This window comes from Gastrolobium bilobum, unplaced genomic scaffold (assembly GCF_033153095.1).
Source record: "Gastrolobium bilobum isolate Gb01-03AN ecotype WA unplaced genomic scaffold, APGP_CSIRO_Gbil_v1 utg5129, whole genome shotgun sequence".
Lineage (NCBI taxonomy): Eukaryota > Viridiplantae > Streptophyta > Magnoliopsida > Fabales > Fabaceae > Gastrolobium > Gastrolobium bilobum.
Window position 1 is genome coordinate 98,822 of NW_026897155.1, and position 20,400 is coordinate 119,221.

At 36.6% G+C, this 20,400-nt stretch overlaps 2 protein-coding genes across 3 annotated transcripts; both read right to left on the reverse strand.

Moving 5' to 3' along the window:
* Positions 1-482: 482 nt before the first annotated feature.
* On the reverse strand, positions 483-1,001 carry LOC133304554 (probable transcription factor At1g61730). The gene has a single exon (XM_061504600.1). The coding sequence runs from the start codon at positions 999-1,001 to the stop codon at positions 483-485; it is 519 nt and encodes a 172-aa protein (XP_061360584.1).
* Positions 1,002-14,020: 13,019 nt separating this feature from the next.
* Positions 14,021-18,727, reverse strand: LOC133304560 (ubiquitin carboxyl-terminal hydrolase 2). Of its 2 annotated transcripts, XM_061504606.1 has the most exons (4): positions 18,415-18,727; positions 17,719-17,879; positions 14,800-17,570; positions 14,021-14,538 (listed from the first exon to the last, which is right to left on the reverse strand). In XM_061504606.1, the coding sequence occupies exons 3-4, from the start codon at positions 17,535-17,537 to the stop codon at positions 14,301-14,303; spliced, it is 2,976 nt and encodes a 991-aa protein (XP_061360590.1). In that variant the 5' UTR covers positions 17,538-17,570; positions 17,719-17,879; positions 18,415-18,727; the 3' UTR covers positions 14,021-14,300. The 2 variants fall into 2 exon arrangements, with proteins under 2 accessions (XP_061360590.1, XP_061360589.1); XM_061504605.1 differs by having other exon boundaries at positions 14,800-17,879.
* Positions 18,728-20,400: the final 1,673 nt, after the last annotated feature.

The following is a 20,400-nucleotide window of genomic DNA, read 5'->3' on the forward strand; positions in this document are numbered from 1 at the left end:
TACTTATATAAGGTAGGTTATTTAATAATAACAACATAAAGAATACTTCATTTTTGTTCTAACCAGAAAAATATCAGGCTAAATAGGTAGTTCAGGTCATCTAATGAAAGTCCCTACTAGCCTTAAATCATTCTAGATTAAACTTGGACCGAAGGGTAGGTTCAAGAATCAATTTTTTTCCAAGACAGTATACTTATCCTTGCATAGAAGCACAAATCTGACCCACAAATACTGGTAAAACAGGTCAGCAATGCAAAGTCAAGTTAAATATTTAATCGCTAATATATATAAAAGATTTAGAGTGCAGTTCAGTATAGAATGTCAAGTAGTGCCAAATCCAAGACAGAATAATAATGTGATTTCTAAATTAAACTTCACTATGAGTGCGGAGGTTCAAATCAAACGTCTACGGTAGCACGGTATATCTGCTTAATATCAATAACTACACAGTTAACACAAAATTATAAAGATAATCCAAAAGGCTAATGGTTTGATGACTTGTGCGCCTCCAACATCAACCTAGTTTGATCCTTTATCAGTCGTGCACGTTTCGCAAACAATTCTAACTTTTTAGCTAGCAATGCACTCCACCCCACCTCCAACTCTTCCCTCTTTGATTCTCCCACTAATTCTAGTCTCCCCCTTATCACATTCTCATTCAACATACTACCATTGTTTATAAACCTAATCATTTCATTGAAAACCACATTTGTTTCAGGTTTTGAAATCTGTGAAGAAGTGGCAGAGTTACTATTACTATCTTCCTTTTCGGCAACTTCACTGGCCCAAATATTTTTAGATAATTCAAATAACCTATGCTCGTGAGGTTTATGTTTCTTCCCCTTTTCTACATTGTTGATAAACTTCTTCTTCAACCTTCGAATCTTCTTTTCTAATTGGAAAACGGAAGCATCCAGCTGAAGCGACCCCTTCACGAAACTGAAAAATTCATTGAGCTGCTTAAGCGGGTCCGAGCAAGTCTTGGAAGTGAACTCAATCATACCATTGAGAATCACAATCTCATCTTCTTCATTCCATATTCTATTAAAATGATTCTTCGAGTTATCACCTGATTATTTCCTATCCTCCTCAACCTCGTTATCGGAGTTCTCGGCTGCGGATCCCAACTCGAATTGCGAACAAAAAAAGATGTTAACAAGAACATCCTTTTCCTCTTCAGATGGAGAAGGTTTTTCTTCGTGTGACGAAATTTCATTTTGTAACAAACCAAACAACTTGGCAATAGAACTTGGTGTCATGCATGGACTAAATTCAATTGAGTGATAAGTAAGTATAGGATACCCAATAAGCACCTATGCTGAAGGATGCATGATAATGCATCAAGTACTGGTGTCTTAAAAACAGAGAATATTTGATTAAAGCATGAGAGCTAATGTATTTATGTGCATCATTGATACATAATCATGCATCCTTCAATGCTTGATTATGCACAGTGTAATATTACGTACATTGAAGGATCATGAAAGATGCATATAAACACATTAGCTCCCATGCTTTAATGAAGTATTCTCATTTTTTAGACAAGAAATACTTGATGCATAATCATGCATCATTCTATGCTTTTGTATTCATTGCATTATCATGCATGATTATGCATCCTTCATGCATAATCATGCATGATTATACATCGTTCATGCACAATGTAATATTTATGTGCATTAAAGAATGCATGATTATGCATGGGGTCTGTTACAGGCCCAGCGAATAAAGACGCAAGCCCAATCATGGGAAGCCCAATTGCAGACACCAACAAATCCAGTAGACCAGTTAGAAGGAAGGAGACTCCAATCTGGATGAAAGATTACGCTTGTAAATCACAAGGAAACAGGGGAAGCTAGTTAAGCGGTGGATTAGTTATAAGTTGACACGTAGGAGGGACGGTTGATTGTTGTACAGATACGTGTAACAGAATTGTGATTTGTGTAAAACCATTCATATAAATACATATTGAATGTAAATGAAGGGGCATTGATAATAATACAGAAGTTTTCCTTTTCCAAGTTCCTTCTAGCTCTCTTCTTCTCCTTCTTTCGATACGACTGTATCATCTGGTGCTTTCACTGAGTTCACAATGAAAGTTCAGGAACTTGCCGATGAATTGAGAACCGAATTCAAGTCGGAAATCAACACCACTCGTTCTGATCTCACTCAGAAGTTGGATCAGCTAACAGAATCTGTTCTGGGTTTGGATGCTCGACTCCGAGAATTCATCATGAAGACCCATAGTTCTACACCACCTAGTTCAAAGAATCACGGTTCCACTGCTGATTCAGGCGTTCCTCCTTTTCGTTTCGCCGAAACACCAGAGCAAAGAGTTTTGAAATCCATCAAGGTTGACATTCCCTTGTTTACGGGTTCGGACCCTAATAACTGGATTTTCAAGGCTGAAATGTTCTTCCAAATGCACAATGTTCCTCCATGCATGAAGGTTCAGCTTGCGGGTATGAAAATGGACGGGCAAGCATCACCTTGGTTTCAATGGATGTTTACTACAGGATTGATTTCTCAATGGGATGATTTTGCTGGTGCCTTACGCCAAAGGTTTGGAGCCTCAGCTTTTGTGGATCTCAAAGGATCCCTCTCCAAACTGTCCCAATCAGGTATTTTGATGGACTATATCCGAGACTTTGAATCTTTACTGAATCAGGTTCCAGGATTTAGTGATGATGTGTTAATGAGCTTCTTCATTTCGGGCCTTCAACCTGATCTTAGAGGAGCCATTCAGCTTCAATGGCCTAAATCCCTTCATCAGGCTATGCAATTGGCATATGCTTTAGATACTCATCATGAACAATTGCGTTCATCACTAGTTTCAAACCAAAAGAGAAATTCTTTTTCCTCTACCAGTAACCATACCCTATTGTCTAAAACACATTCTTCTTCCAATTTCACTACACCTACCCCACTAAATAACCCAACCAAACCTTTATCATCTAACTCTTCCACAGTACCTTTCAAAAAGCTCTCACCTGAAGAAATTGCCCGGAAAAGAGAACTTGGTCTATGTTTCACGTGTGAGGAAAGGTGGAATTCCAAACACAGGTGCAAAGCAAAAATGTTCCTTTTACTTGGTGAGATTGAGGATGACCAGCAAGAGTTGGAGGAAGAAATTCTTTGGTCCCCTACGGATGCTACTCCTGCAACCATTCCACCACCTACCTCAGAGGCTACTATGTTCTCATTGGCAAGCTCTTGTAATAATCGAGCCTTGATTCTGGATGCATGTGTTGGTGATCACAAGGTCAGTGTTTTGGTAGATTCTGGCAGCTCTCACAACTTCATCAATCGGGAGTTAGTTACCAAATTGCAGATTCCCATGAGTCATTCCAAGGGAATGAAAGTTTTTATGGGCAATGGAGAATTTTTATTTTGTGATAAAAGATGTAACATGGTTCCCTTGACAGTTCAGAACCATTCGTTTATGGTTGACTTATGGGTGTTAGACTTGCAGGATTTGAGTATCGTTCTGGGTATGACATGGTTGGCAGGTTTGGGTAGAGTGACCCATGATTATGTCACTCAATCCATGGAATTTTTCAAGGAGGGTACATGGATTAAGCTGCAAGGTGGCAATGCTCCCAGGGAGTTTTCCATTGATGTTAGTGTGGATCAAGCCTCTTGTTGCTTGCTGTCAACAACCATTCTTGCTTCACAGGAAGAGAAGCTGCAATCTGAATTGGAAGCTATTAGACAAACACTTAATCCAGTATTATGGAGTATTTTGCTGGAATGTAGGGCTGTTTTCCAATCCCCTCAAATCCTGCCTCCTTTTCGAGGAATGGAGCACTCAATTCATCTAATGGATGGAACTAAACCAGTTAATGTGAAACCTTATAGATTTCCTCACCATCAAAAATCTGAATTGGAGAGCCAAGTTTCTGATCTTCTTTCTGCAGGTTTTATACAGCATAGCAAGAGCCCGTTCTCTTCTCCTGTTTTGTTAGTAAAGAAGCAAGATGGTACCTGGCGCATGTGCATAGATTACAGAGCTTTGAATGCTTTGACAATTCCAGACAGATTTCCTATTCCCACCATTGATGAATTGCTAGATGAGTTATTGGGTGCTGCAGTGTTTAGCAAATTGGATCTTCGGGCTGGTTACCACCAAATACGGATGTCTCCTCAAGATGTTTCCAAAACAGCTTTTCGAACTCACGAAGGGCATTATGAGTTCCTTGTGATGCCTTTTGGGCTCACAAATGCTCCTGCAACCTTTCAATCAGCTATGAACCACATCTTTCGACCTTATTTGAGGAAATTTGTCATAGTATTTTTTGACGACATTCTTATATACAGTCCTTCATTTTCTGATCATGTCCAGCATTTAAGAATTGCTCTTCAATGTCTGCATCAACATAATTTCTTGGTCAAGTTAGGTAAGTGTGCCTTTGGAGTGGTTGAGATTTCATATTTGGGGCATATTGTTTGTGTTGATGGTGTTAAGGCAGACCCCAAGAAGGTAGCTGCAATGGTTGACTGGCCACAACCCAATTCTATTAAACAACTTCGGGCTTTCCTTGGGTTAACTGGCTATTATAGAAAGTTTGTCAATCACTATGCTGTCATTGCATCTCCACTTACTGATATCTTGAAATCGGATAAAGTGAATTGGACCCCTGCAGCAAATGAGGCTTTTTGCAAATTGAAATTGGCTATGAGCTCCACTCCTGTTTTAGCCTTACCAGATTTTTCTTCTCCATTCATTGTTGAGACCGATGCTTCTTGTGTAGGCATTGGAGCTGTGCTCCTTCAGTATAACAAGCCTATATCTTTTTTTAGCAAGAAGTTAGGCCTCCGATTGTCCAAAGCTTCTACATATGTTCGGGAATTATATGCCATCACTGAGGCAGTCAAAAAATGGCGGCACTATTTGCTTGGAGCTCATTTTCTGGTACGGACAGATCATCAAAGTATTAGGGAGTTGTTGTCCCAAACCATACAAACACCAGAACAACATAGGTATGTGCATAAACTCCTTGGTTATTCCTTTTCTATTGAGTATAAACCTGGTTCGTCCAATATAGTTGCTGATGCATTGTCAAGGCAGTTTGAGCCTACTGATGTTGGTTCTTTGTTGCCTTTGTATTCGGAGCCACAATTTGGAGTTCTCGATAGTATTAAATCTGAGAATCTGACAGATCCAGAGTTAATTAGTTTACACCAACAGTTGGCTAGTGGTGTTTTGGTTGATCCCTCCTTCTCTACAAAAGATGGCATTCTGTATCATAAAGGACGATTTTTTGTTGGATCCAAATCCAAATTGAAGGCTGAATTGATTGAGGAAGCTCATTCCACTCCTTTGGGGGGGCATGCTGGTTCCCTACGAACTTTCCTTCGCTTATCTGCTTCTTTCCATTGGCAGCATATGAGGAAGGATGTTACAAAATTTGTGCAACAATGCATCATTTGTCAACAAATAAAGACAAGTACTGCAACACCCTGGGGATTACTCCATCCATTACCTATACCCGAAGCCATATTTGAAGACCTTTCTTTAGACTTCATCACTGGCTTGCCTCCATCTCATGGTCTTTCTGTTGTTTTAGTTGTTGTGGATAGGTTATCAAAATATGCTCATTTCATTGGCTTGGGCCATTCCTTTACAGCAGCAATTGTAGCTAAGGCATTTTGTGAAAACATTGTCAAGCTTCATGGGTTCCCTCGTTCCTTGGTATCTGATAGGGACCCGATATTCATGAGCTCATTTTGGCAGAAGTTGTTTTCCCTGAGTGGCACCAAACTCAAGCACAGTTCTAGTTATCATCCACAGACGGATGGACAATCGGAGGTGACCAATCGCTACTTGGAACAATACTTACGGGCTTTTTGTGCAGAACAACATCACAGCTGGTCTTCTTTCCTCTGTTGGGCTGAACTTCATTATAACTCTTCAGTTCATTCTTCAATCGGAATGTCCCCATTCCAAGCGGTTTATGGGAGGGTACCTACCTCTATTCCTTTTTACCCTCGAGGACTATTCAAGGTTGAAGCCTTAGACACACTCTTATGCCAAAGGAATGACATCATATCCCATCTTAAAGAAAATCTGTTGCGGGCTCAAAACCGGATGAAAAATCAAGCTGATAGGCACCGTCGTGATTTACTCCTTGCTGAGGGTGATCAAGTCTTAGTCAAACTGCAGCCTTATCGTCAGCTTTCTGTTGTTCGCCGTTCACACCAGAAATTAGCCAAACGATTTTATGGTCCATTCAGTATTAAAAAGGTGATAAGCCCTGTTGCTTATCAACTCGATTTGCCAGCCACATCCAAAATCCACCCTACCTTCCATATCTCTTGTTTGAAGCCATTTCGTGGAACACCAGGTGTGCATTTCACTCCACTTCCACCACATAGTCTTGGCAACAAACCAGTTCAACAACCCCTTGCCATTTTGGCTTCACGATCGGTTGATGTACAGGGAAAATCTCAGTTGCAGCACTTAGTCCAATGGGCTGATACCGTACCTGAAGATGCCACCTGGGAATCAGCTAAAGATTTAAAGGCTGCCTACCCAGACTTAGACCTTGAGGACAAGGTCTCTCTAAGGGAGGGTGTAGTTGTTACAGGCCCAGCGAATAAAGACGCAAGCCCAATCATGGGAAGCCCAATTGCAGACACCAACAAATCCAGTAGACCAGTTAGAAGGAAGGAGACTCCAATCTGGATGAAAGATTACGCTTGTAAATCACAAGGAAACAGGGGAAGCTAGTTAAGCGGTGGATTAGTTATAAGTTGACACGTAGGAGGGACGGTTGATTGTTGTACAGATACGTGTAACAGAATTGTGATTTGTGTAAAACCATTCATATAAATACATATTGAATGTAAATGAAGGGGCATTGATAATAATACAGAAGTTTTCCTTTTCCAAGTTCCTTCTAGCTCTCTTCTTCTCCTTCTTTCGATACGACTGTATCAGGGTCACACGAAATAGGGCTGGTCAAGCGATGGGTGTTGAGATGGCAGAGTCTCAGAGACTAATTATAGTTTATAGCATCACGTTATCTATTTTATCAAGCATTTGGGGTGCATTTGAAATTAATGGAAAGGAAGCATATCGTAGTCGAAGGAACGAAGCAAAATAGAAATATATAACAATGGGAAGTCCTAAAAATAGTTCAGACACAACACAAGCAACCAATATTCATAAAACCAACAAAACAAGAGTACATCCATTAAAATTTTATACTTCATAAAAAATATGTAACAACAGAATAGCCAAACTTGCAATCCACACATGAGGAAGTGCAAGCATTAAACTATCATAAACAAGAAAGAAACACTCACTTAAGAGATCAGTGATAGGATCTGAGGCCTGAAATTTCCTCAAGTCGAATAGAACACCAATCAGCACAAATAAGGTCCCACAAACGAGGAAGTGGACTCCGGAAGGTGAGGACACGAAGGATGCTGGTCAAGCGATGGGTGTTGAGATGGCAGGGTCTCATACACTAACAGGGGTGTATTGGATTAAAATTTTAAAAGACTTTTTTTGAGATAAAAATCTTATAGATTTTAAAAGACTATTTAGAAATTGAGGGACCTTAAAGACTTTTTTAAAAGACTTTTTGCAATTAATATTTGGTAAAATTTGATTTTAAAGGATTTTAATAGAATTTATAAGATTTGAAAGGAAAAAATGGATTTATAAGATTTTAAAAAACCATATGAGTTTTTAACAAATATTCAAAATTACAAGAGTCAATAAAAAAGGGGAAGGTTATACTTACAACTTATTTTTGTTTATAACATTTTACAACTATATCTTAACCGTTTATTTCCGTCAATCAACGATTATCATTCATTGTAAATTAAATATTAATTAACGAGTTTGATTTGCTAAAATAATAACTGTTGATTGACGGAAATCAACGGTTAAGATATGATTGTAAAAGGTTGTAAACAAAAATAGGTTCTAAGTATAACCTTCCCCATAAAAAATAACAAAGAAATGCAATACAATTAATAAAAAAAAAGTAAAACCTAATATAATTTTCTCAATCAGTAAAACATAATATATTTTTTAACAAACATTCAAAATTATTAAACAAAAACTTTTCACATATCTAAAGTTATACTAGTCCTCCATGCATTAACATTTTCTCGTTTCTGCTCTTGGGTTTGACCAATGAGTTGAAAATTATCTTCTTCATTTGGTATCAAAGCTATGCATATATGATTATAAGACCCAATTTTTTTTAAAACCTAAAGTTAATGATAAAATTTCGTTTGGAATTTTTTGCAACTGATCTTGAAAACCTTGGGGTTTTTGTTCTACGCGATGAGAGTTTTCTAACTGTGCAATTCCACGCTTCTAGCCCAAAGGGCTCTTGCGTGAGGGGGCGTGTTGAGATATATAGTCCCACATTGGTTGTAATGTGGAGTTTATAAGGCCTTGGGCACTCCCACCCTTCGAGCTAGCTGTTGGGGTGGTGTATCCCAAGGTTCTTTACATGGTATCAGAGCTTAAGCCCTCACCGCCTCCCACTTTAAAGTGGAATTAAAAGAAAAAGCACAAAAGGTAAACCAAAAAAAAAATGGGCCTGTGCAATTTCCACGCTTCTAGCCTAAAGGGCTCTTGCGTGAGGGGGCGTATTGAGATATATAGTCCCACATTGATTGGATGGGAAACTAATATGGCCTTTATAAGGCCTTGGGCACTCACACCCTTTGAGCTAGCTTTTGGGGTGGTGTATCCCAAGGTTCTTTACATGGTATCAGAGCTTGAGTGACCATAAGATCACGAGTTTGGTCCTCACGGCCCCCCACTTTCAAGTGGAATTAAAATAAAAAGCACAAAAAGATAAACAAAAAATTGGGCATGTGCAATTCCACACTTCTAGCCCAAAGGGCTCTTGCGTGAGGAGGCGTGTTGAGATATATAGTCCCACATTGGTTGTAATGTGGAGTTTATAAGGCCTTGGGCACTCCCACCCTTCGAGCGAGCTTTTGGGGTGGTGTATCCCAAGGTTCTTTACATGGTATAAGAGCTTGAGCCCTCACCGCTTCCCACTTTAAAGTGGAATTAAAAGAAAAAGCACAAAAGGTAAACCAAAAAATAATGGGCCTATGCGATTTTCACGCTTCTAGCCTAAAGGGCTCTTGCGTGAGGGGGCGTTTTGAGATATATAGTCCCACATTGATTGGATGGGCAACTAATATGGCCTTTATAAGGCCTTGGGCACTCCACCCTTTGAGCTAGCTTTTGGGGTGGTGTATCCCAAGGTTCTTTGCATGGTATCAGAGCTTGAGTGACCATAAGATCACGAGTTTCGTCCTCACGGCCCCCCACTTTGAAGCGGAATTAAAATAAAAAGCACAAAAAGGTAAACCAAAAATTGGGCCTGTGCAATTCCACGCTTCTAGCCCAAAGGGCTCTTGCGTGAGGGGGCGTGTTGAGATATATAGTCCCACATTGGTTGTAATGTGGAGTTTATAAGGCCTTGGGCACTCCCACCCTCCGAGCTAGCTTTTGGAGTGGTGTATCCCAAGGTTCTTTACACTAACCATATATCATATGCATATTTTCATTGAATATTCTAAGAAAATTTCGAATCAGAATTTTTGAGTTTTATTACACGAGAGTTTAGAAAATTTCTCAAATATTTTTCAATCAATACATGGAAACCTTAAATTGCTTTGGGGCTTTTGAAAAATAAGTTTTTAGTGATCTATTAACATAAAAATTGTTTGAAATCGTTTCCTATAGTGAAAGAATTTCGTTCATGAATATATTATTACGAAATATAAAGTTCATATTATGAAAGTTTCAATCTTTCTTTAAATTGATATTGTTTCATTGATGTAAAACAAAAATTTATTTGAGGGTTTTAGTTTCCCTATTATTTTCCCACTTTTTATATTGTTTTTAATACAAAAATCACACATTTTTGTGCCAAGAAAAGTTGCGACCCATAGCTTGAAAAATCACTTTTTAAACTTTCAAAATTTCTAAAAAATGGCTCAAAAATATGTTATTTTTGAGATATATTATATTAAAATCTCGTTGGTTTGTTGTTTCTGGGTTGTTTTGTGATGAAAATTGCTCAAAAATATGTTTTTTTTGAGTTTTGACGAAACTTCCATGCGGAACCCGATTTCGAGCGGGTCGACCTAGCAAAAGAAGAGGAAAACACTTCAATAGACAAATCTCACGAAATCCTAGGGATTAGTGTGAGATTGTGAGAGAGGCATCATATTTATATTTCTTACTAAAAAATCCACACCAATAGAAAATTCATTAAAATCGTTAGATTTTTGAATACCACAAGATTGTTTTTCCATTTTTTAAAATCTTGATTGAATACCAATGAATTTGGACGGACTCTAAAATAATCTTTTAAAATCCTAATCGAATATCACATGACTTTTTTTAATTCATTAAAATCCTAATTGAATACCAATGGATTTTTTTGTCCAAAAATAATTCATTAAAATCCTTTGAAATCTCAATCCAATACAACTCCTTAGTTTAACCAATTTTCAACTAAATAATCAAAAGGAAATCTGTAGAGTATCCAATCAAAACAGAGGTAATTTATAATTAGTTAAATTGATTAGTTATATTAGCGGCAAACCAAAACACTTGGAAATATCTTGATTGCTATAAGAATTCTGGTTGGAAACAGACTAGAAGGAAATGCCAGAGTGCAATTAGATGTTATCAATAATCACTTAGTCTTACTCATCATGTTCCCAAAACCTAATCCAATGTAATATGCAATATCAACTAGCACCCAAATGAGTTAGGCAATTCTAATTTTCCTTCTCTTTATCTATGGTTACCCCCTTACTAATTCTGCCTCACTTAATAATAAGCAAGATTCCAAACAGGCAATTCTTAATACAATCAACTACATCTGCCTAGCAAGCAAATGGAAGATGATTAGTATTGTTCAGCTGGATTCTGGCCAACCATATAAGATACCCATGGATTTAACATCCCTGAAGTTCACTTATATGGTTCTTCCTCTCTCTGTTTTTTTTTTTTTTTTTCGCATATTTACCAACGCAGCAGCCAACTAGTGCAGTTGCAGAGAACAATATGTGTGATTTAGAAGCTTCTCGACAGCATCCTTAAAACCTTATACGTCTATTTTTCTATTACTGCAAGAAGACTTATTCTAAAATTGCTGATAGCCAATAACGCAATTACAGTTCAAGCAATATAAAGTGTAAGCCATTGTCTATTAAAAATTTATAAAGCGTTTAAGGTATAATACTCAGTCAACAGTAATCAGATGTCATATCAAGGCTTTTTCACCCTTGTAACCTTTTATTATTAATTAATTACCGATTTGACCTTGATTATAAACTATTTCAAAAATTTAACCCCTTCAAAAAATATAACACTAATTTTGACCGTTGACCACCAAGCCTACCCGGGTACACCCCTCCCTACCCGGGTAGACAAAAATTTTCAAAAAAATACCCGGGTAGGGAGGGGTGTACCCAGGTATTGTTCTTCGCACTGAGAAATTGCTTGAAGTATTTGCCCGGGTAAGGAGGGGTGTACCCGGGTAAATCTTCGACCACCGGTTCGTTCATTGGTGGGTTTCTTGAATTTGTGCAGTAGAACTGAAGACATTCATTTGGGGAAGCAGATTCACAGTCATGTTCTAAAATTGGGTTTTGATGAAGGGAGTGTGCACATTCAATCTGCTTTGATTGATATGTATAGAAAATGCAGGGAGATTGAGAGCTCTGTAGCTGTATTTGAATGCCTTCCCAAGAGGACTTTGGAGTGTTGCAACTCATTCATGACCTCTTTGTCTCATCGTGGTGCCATTGAAGATGTGGTGGAATTGTTTGGTTTAATGGTCGATGAAGGTCTTATGCCAGATGAAGTAACCTTATCCACCACACTTAAGGCATTGTCGGTATCTGCTTCATCAAGCTTCACGAGCTACCAATTACCCGGGTACACCCCTCCTTACCCGGGTAAATAATTTAAGCAATTTCTCAGTACGAAGAACAATACTCGGGTACACTCCTCTCTACCCGGGTAGATAAAAATTTTCAAAAAATACCCGGGTAGATAGGGGTGTACCCGGGTAAGCTTGGTGGTCAACGGTCAAACAGGGGCAGATTGGTGTTATGTTTTTTGAGGAGGTTAAATTTTTGAAATAGTTTATAATTAAGGTCAAATCGATAATTAATTAATAATAAAGAATTATAAGGGTCAAAAAGCCGTCGTATCAATGTTTTAAGTTTCAATACATATCACAGATGACGACATAAAGCAAGTTCTAGCAAAGAAATAATACTGACTAAGCATAATAACTAGTGTATGTCAGTTACAATTAGATCAAGACATTGGTGATGTATTAAATGTAAAGTTAGAATATATATATATATATATATTAAAAAATGTCTTTAAACTAAAATGTTAGTTATTAATATTAGTGTCCATATAAGCAGCGCATATCCAATAATTTTCATTCAGTATAAGACATCCAATAAGTATTACATATTTCATTTTTAAAAATTGGTAATTCTAAAAAAATGAACACTTGAGTAGTTCAGTAATTAGAAAATTAAAAAGCACTGTACACATTTAAATGCAAATGCAAGTGTGCATGTTTGTTGGCAAAGTAATGGCATATACCAAAACTTTATTAATATGGGCTTTAGGAACAAACATTGCCAGTTCTGGAGTAAGAATAGGAAAGGCCCATGAAGACAAACCCTTTACTCAAAGGCCAGAGCAAATCCATCCCAGAATAAAACAAACAACCATTTCAAATCCATCCATACATTGACCTTCACAGATACATAAGTTTAAGGGATTATCAAGTATCATGTTACAGCACTTTTAGTTTCTTTCCAGCTGACCCACCGATTAGTGTGAAGTTGTTTTTTCTTTTTTTCTTTTATTAAAAAAACAATGGGCCCCACAGTTGGTGTCTGTGGCATGATATAGTGAGTTTACTGTCGCAGGACACTTATAAATCCCTCTTAAGTTTTAATCTAGTTGTACGCACAATAACAACAACAACGATTAGAAAAAGAGAATACAAAAATATTGGTTCGAATGAAATATCTCATAGTACCAACCCCTAGTGAGGAGTGAGTCTCCATGATCAAACATAACCCACCTTTCTCCAAGCCTGTATTAGGTATCCCCCATCAACGGTGTCACATGCTTACATATATGATAAAAAATATATATATATTAGGTATCCTCCCACCAACCCCTAGTGAGGAGTGATCATTTTTTATCTAACGACTTTCAAATGAGATGTCAAATTTGAAATTTGACACTGGTCTTAAAGGATTCTCTCTCTATATATATATATGTATATATATATATAGAGGTAGGATCCTTTGACACCGGTGTCAAATTTAAAGTTTGACACCTCATCTGAGAGCCGTTAGATCAAAAAAGATTAATGGTGTCACATGCTTACAAATCAAAGTCGTTGATCTTTTTTGATCTAACGGATCTTATATGAGGTGTCAAACTTTAAATTTGACACCGGTGTCAAAGGATCTTGCCTCATATATATATATATATATATATATATATATATATATATATATATATATATATATATATATATATATATATATATATATATATATTATATATGGGTTTATCATCTATAATTTAACATGACCACAAAAATTTTCCTACACACAAAACATTTTGTGGGACCCAAAATTTTTGAAACCAAAAAAAAAAAAAAAAACTCTGGCACGCAAAACGAATCTCTATAACATAACACAATCACTTTTCCTACAACATAACTCTTATAAAACCCTATATATATATATATATATAAAGGAATCTCGTGCATAATGAAAAATATCCATAACTCAAATGTTTTCATTTTAAAAGTTCAATTCTGTTTTCATAGGTTAACTAAACTGTCCAAAATTTTGTGTGATAAAATTAATCACTAATATTTAATATTTAATAATATTACAGACTGAATACCATAAAAAACATCTTTAGAATTAACATGAACATAATTCGTTATAGATAATCCATCCCACATTTATAAAAAAAAAAAAAAACACACACACACACACACAATGTCTGAAATTTGCTTGACAGTTGGTACAGAAAAAAGGTAAGGGGAAATTTTGACTTTGATTGTATGATATGGAATTGTACATTCGAGATATCATACGTGTTGAAAAAATGGTATACAATATACGGTAATTGCTTTTACACTCACCTGCAATGATTTATCTCCCTCTCTGTCTCTCTCCTAAATTTTGTAAACCTCTATCTCTACCTCAAATATAAATTATCTAGAAAGTAGACGGTCCCCTCAAATTTTTTCATAGAATAAAATGTATGCCTCACAGCGAAGAACTTCATCAAGGGAAACTTCACGCACATATGCATCACTGGCCTGATACCATGTGGAACCCTCATTCTCTTTATCAGCCTTCCCTCTGTTCCTCTGGCCCCCTCTCACATAGGCAACATAGTGACCCCCTCTCATATTTCCCGTGTGCTCCACAACACCAACCAAGTGGTATTCATACTTCTCTTCATTTACACACCTGTTCAAACAGAATTTGGAGTGAATTACAAGCCAGTGGATCAATAACGTACATAAAAAGAGAGAAACTAAAATCTACTGTAAAAATTGAATTTACAAATACAACCTATTTGCAATGAATTGAAATTGTATCCAAAATGTTTCTTATGATTAAATTAAAATGATAAGAAGAAAATAGTGTAAATATGAAATAGAAGCAAACAAGTAGAAGCATTATGCATGTATTAATTGTTCAAACTTCAAATTGGATCTAACAAAGTACCTGGGATCCATATATGGTCTAAGATCCATTGCTTCTCTGAAATCGACATGACCATTTAATTTACTTAAGCGACCACGGGTATCTTGGCTGAATCTCTTCAGATGAATGGTCAAGACAGGCGGAGCTTTATAAATGAGGTCTCTCTTAGTTGCATCCCTCTTCACTTTCATACTTTTGGCCTCGTCGCATTCTTCTGAGTCATTGTTATCATGATCTAACATCTGAGGATCTCTTCTTTGGACAATTTCAGTCATACGCAAATTAATACAAGAATCAGCAGCTGAATGCTTGCAGCTTTCTTTATTGCAAGCTTTATGAAAACCTGAAGACTGTAATTCCTCATTACGAGTATCTACCATCTTAAATGCCCCACGATCCCTTTCATTAACAATTAAACCCAGCTCATTTGTTTGACCATTTTCAAGCTCTGTCCCATGCTTAGAATGCAAAACTGAACTTTCTATATTTTTGTCATTTTTAATATCGCCATTACCAAGGGTTCTGGCTTTAACAGAACAAGAGTTAGCTGCATGACATGGTTCATCATGACATCCAGTCTCATTTCCATCAGATAAAGTTTTTGCCTGCTTTTTTGTTTCCATCTTTTGACGTAGGAGAATTTTTGAACAGTTCTCACAATGCCAACCATTTTCATCTGAGAGAAGCTCAGGTTTAATAAAATGTGCCAAGCAACTCTCTACAGAGACTGGAGAATCTGTATCATCTACTTCATCTGGATCAGACTCACTGTTGTTTCCAATGATAAAACCAGCTTCCATGACCTCACTACATGAAGAAGGTCTAGGAGCAGGTCCAGCAACAACTTCAGGTTCATTGAATAAGTCACCAAATCCATCGAACTCCAATACTTCTTGACCACCACCTAAAACTGATGAGGAGGCCTCGTCATCTCTTCCAATTATCTCACCAGCAGACAAACTTTCATCTTTGTATGGAAGTAACAATACTTCTGAACCTTGAACTTGTAGTGGAACCTCATCTTCCAAACCATTCACTAAAGAATCTGGTCTAAGGCTTTGATCCTCCCTAAGGAAACAAGAAGGACCACTAGATTCACAGCTAGCCTGTATCGGGAATTCATTTAAACATTTATCCTTGCTCTCGGTATCCTGTACCTCTGGAGCATTCTCCATCTGAGAAATGGAAGCACATTCATCTGCCATGGCTCCAGCTTCCACATAATCCAACCATGCAAAATCATCCGACGAAACAGACATTTTCTTTGCACCATTTTCAAGCACTTGCATATGCTGAGACTCTCCAACAGTAATTAATTTAGGTGAAGACAAATCCTCTTTATCAGCCACATTGCTTATTTCTTCAGAACCTAACACTGTAGAATCACCAGAAGAAGCCGCCCCCTCTCCAGCAGTTGATATGATGGACTGACCAGGGCAGGATGATTCACTGCTGGATAATTGGTTTGATAGACTTTGAGCAGCTAAGGGATCAGCATCCCTGTTAACTTTGACTCGAGTCTTTCCGACTTTTTTTGGTGGAAGTTTTGCCTTTTTGGTTCGGGTTACTTGTTGGGCCTTTCGAGGTGGAGGTTTCTTAGTTGGAACAGGCAGGGAAAGATCTAAAAAAGGCTCATACACTGTTGAGAAATGCCCACACTCAATGCAACATACAGTACTAGATATCTGACCTCCAAATAAAGCATCAACTAAAGTATTGGAAGAGGTCCCATCTTTCTTCAGAGAACCATTCTGTTTCCTTCCAGCTAGTTCTTCAGTGTTCAATCCATCCAGTAAACAACAGAGCAATTCATGACTGTCATGTTGCTGATATCCTCGAAATTGGGGGGACTTAGAACATACACAACCAAAAAAGGATCTTGGATTTATAATATTTTTCAATCCTGATTCTGGGTTCGTTTCAGTGAATAGCTTCTTCAAGGAACTAATCAGTGGCCCAACAGGAGCATCTAACTTCAGAAAATTTTCCCGCAATCTATTCATAGCTAGCAAATTTTGCATGATTGAATTGAAAAAGCAAGTATTCCCAAGATTAACCAGACCTCTAACTACATAACCACCATGTACATATGAATCACTTGGGGACGGGGTTCCTGATTTAATTTCAGAAGTAACACTGCCATCCACAAAGCAAACATCCTCAATATCCACCGCTGATTTTCCCGATGATCGTCCTTTCAACAATTTCACCACATCAGGTAGAAGATGACTTGTTTCATCAGTTTTTTCAATTTTATCAACTTGAATAAGCATATTGCAAGGAAAACACCAACACAGTTGAGGTTTCTCAAAATGAACCACCAAGGGGTGTTTCTTTTGCCTCGCATGCCCTACCACATGGCAATGAGGGATTATTGGTAACCCCACACCTCCACATGTATATTGACCACACTCCAAACAAACCCATATAGACTTTGACTCAGATTTTGAATCCAATGACGCACTACCTTTCTTCTTCCCGTGTTTACCTTTTCCTTTACTAGCCCTCCTGTCAGCCGCACCTTCCCTACAATCTTCACACCGTATAGATCCAGAAGACCCAATCTTACTAGACAATCTATTTAAATTAATACCTTTAACGATATGAGGGCAAGAATTTGTCTCTTTTGCAACCAAAACCCCCTCATCAACAGACTCAACAGTCGGGTTGCACGATTCCATAACCTTTTTTGGCGAATGGGTAGCAACCACCTTCTCCTTAACAGAACCTCGGCTCTTCTTTCTGACTTTCTTCCCCATCAGTTCTTATAATCCAAAACAAATCAATGAACTCTGCCAGCAAAAACAGACAGAAAAACAGATGTATCTCTTACATCCTCTTACATTAAATACCAAAATATGTAGCTCACATTACACATACAACCAGAAAAAAACTGAAAAAGAGGACGGGAAAATTATCGAACCATTCAACTCTTTTTACCTGGAAATCAGGAGGCGTAGGAGGAAGATTTTAAACAAGGATCTTCAAAGAATTGAAGCTTTTCTACTAGTGACAATAAGCTAGATTGAAGCAAGCCCCAATGCAATCCAATCTTGTAGTGTAAGGCCAATTGTAAGGCATAAAATCTTATCCAATATGACCTAACCAGGTATTGAGAATTTTACTTTCAGTTAAATATATAAAAGGACAGCAAACTAGTATAATGCAAATGTTTCCGTTTGGGCGTTTGCAAAACATCAATCTTTGCAGCCAAATACAAACCAAATTGCTATCACGACGAAGTCAAGGAGCAGGTTCATAGTGGATTGAAAATCAAATAGATAAAGCCTCGATTAAAATATAAGTATGTGATATGTTGTAATGCTCTATTTCAAAATCTGAAATTGCTAATATATATATACAGACATGAATTCAGATATATTGCTCTCTGTCTAGTGATGAAGTTTATCGAATGAATCAAGAGCGTTTGCGGAGTGGAATAATGAACAGACGCACAAGTACAAAGCATCAGATCGAGAAGAGAAACCTAAAAAATTGGGAAAGATATTCTCATTCAAAACATGAGCCAAACCAATTATCTATTATCAATCAATCATATGAATGGATGACACATAAACAAAACAAAACAAAACAAAACAAAAAAGGAAAAAAGGGGCATTCTTATAAAGTGAGTACCTGCGTGGAACTGGAAGGAAGATGAAAAGGCGTCAAGGTTCGATGGTTGTAAACAAAATAAGTGCTTTTATTTTGGTTAGAGAATCGGATAAGAGAGGGGGATATAGAGTTGGGTTGGTGTGTTGAAAAAAAAAAAACAGAGCAAAAGATGAGATAAAGTCGAAAGGAAAGGAAGATTGAATTGAAAGAAGCAAAGTGAGTGAGTATTAAGGAAGAAGACCAACAGAGCAATCAGTTCTGTGCTCTGCTATGGGCTGTGCCCTGGGATTATGGATGCCTCTCTCTCTCCCTCTCTCTCACTCACGAGAGAGGTGAAGGGTTTGCAAGTCGGGTCACTAATCGATCCAACCCATTTGGAAAATTAAATATATGGGATCGAGATTTTAAACTACTGTAAAAAAGTATCGTGATTTTGGATTAGAATTTTAAAATATTATTTTAGAATTTATCCAAATTTAATGATATTCAATTAAAATTTTAAATAAAAGAAAAATAATCTTGTGTTGTTCAAAAATCTAATTATTTTAATAGATTTTATTGATGTTGATTTTATGAGATTTTTTAGTGAGAAATATAAATAGCATGCTTCTCTAACAATTTTACCCTAAACATTGGAATTTCTTGAGATTTTTCTATTGTAATGTCTCACAATCTACTCTAACATTTTCTCAAAGCCAACGCGTGTTCTTCTTTGACTCATATATTTTCTCTTTTTTGACATTCTTCCTTATGTTTTTCTTCTTCATGATTAATTGATGATTTATTATTGTTCTTGTCATCTCTAATGATGTGTTTCATACTAATTTTATATGTATTGTATATATATAAGGAATTTACATTTGTCATTTAACATGACACAACAAACTTTTCTACACACACAACATTTTGTGGGGCCCATACTTTTTGAAGAAAAAAGAAAAAGAAAAAGAAAAAATTATGGCACACAAAACGAATCTCTATAACATTACACAATCATTTTTTCTACAACATAACTCTTATAAAACCCTATATATAATTAGGTAAATATTTCATAGTGGATTGCGAATTTCTCAATCAGCACCAATTTTTAGCTCTATTTCAAGGTGTGCGATATCATCTCCAAGATTTTACAAGTCATGGTAATGTCCTTCAAAATGCAAATGGATTATTCAATCTTCGTCGTGCATCATTAAAAATGTAATGGAAAGGATATTTGACATTTTTAAATCACACTTCAAAGTTTTTAAGTAAGCACCTTCATTTCCATTCAAAACACAAGCAGAGCTTGTGTTAGCATGTGTAATACTATACAACTTTATTCGCAAAGAATGTTGTTTAGATGAATTTTCAATTGAACCAATAGATGCATCTTCAACTTCAGTATCACTAGTTAACAAAGAAGATAATTTTCAACTCGTTGATCAAACCCAAAAGCAGGAACGATAAGATGTTAATGCGTTGAGAACTAGTATAACTTTAGATATGTGAAGAGGTGTTGTCACTTGTCAGTAGGATATCAAGTTACATTAAATTACTGATTGAGAAAATTATATTAGATTTTATTTTATTTTTTTATTAATATCATTGCACTTCTTTATTATCATTTTATTGACTCTTGTAATTTTGAGTGTTTGTTAAAAATACATATGATTTTTTAAAAGGGGTGTGATATTGTAACAACCAATTAGGGTTACGACCAATGTTACTACCAATCAATTTTACCGTTAGATCAATTATGTTAATCCAAGAATTATATTTATTTTCATCTTTGTATGGTTATGATTCCCTATATTTAATATTTTATATTTATTTCCACCTTTATACGGTTATGATTTCCCATATTTAATGTGATGGTAGAATAACCATACGAAGATGAAAATAAATATAACCATTGGATCCACATAACCTATCTAATGGTGAAATTGATTGGTAGTAACCCTAATTGGTTGTTATAATATCTACCTTTTTAAAATCTTATAAATCCATATTGTTTTTTCGAATCTTATA

Excerpts from the sequence above, each read along its gene's own strand:
- LOC133304554 (XM_061504600.1), bottom strand. The coding sequence starts at position 1,001 with ATGATTGAGTTCACTTCCAAGACTTGCTCGGACCCGCTTAAGCAGCTC.
- LOC133304560 (XM_061504606.1), bottom strand. The coding sequence starts at position 17,537 with ATGGGGAAGAAAGTCAGAAAGAAGAGCCGAGGTTCTGTTAAGGAGAAG. Across the intron at positions 14,539-14,799 it reads AGACCATATATGGATCCCAG|GTGTGTAAATGAAGAGAAGT; the intron begins GTACTTTGTTAG and ends CTGTTTGAACAG.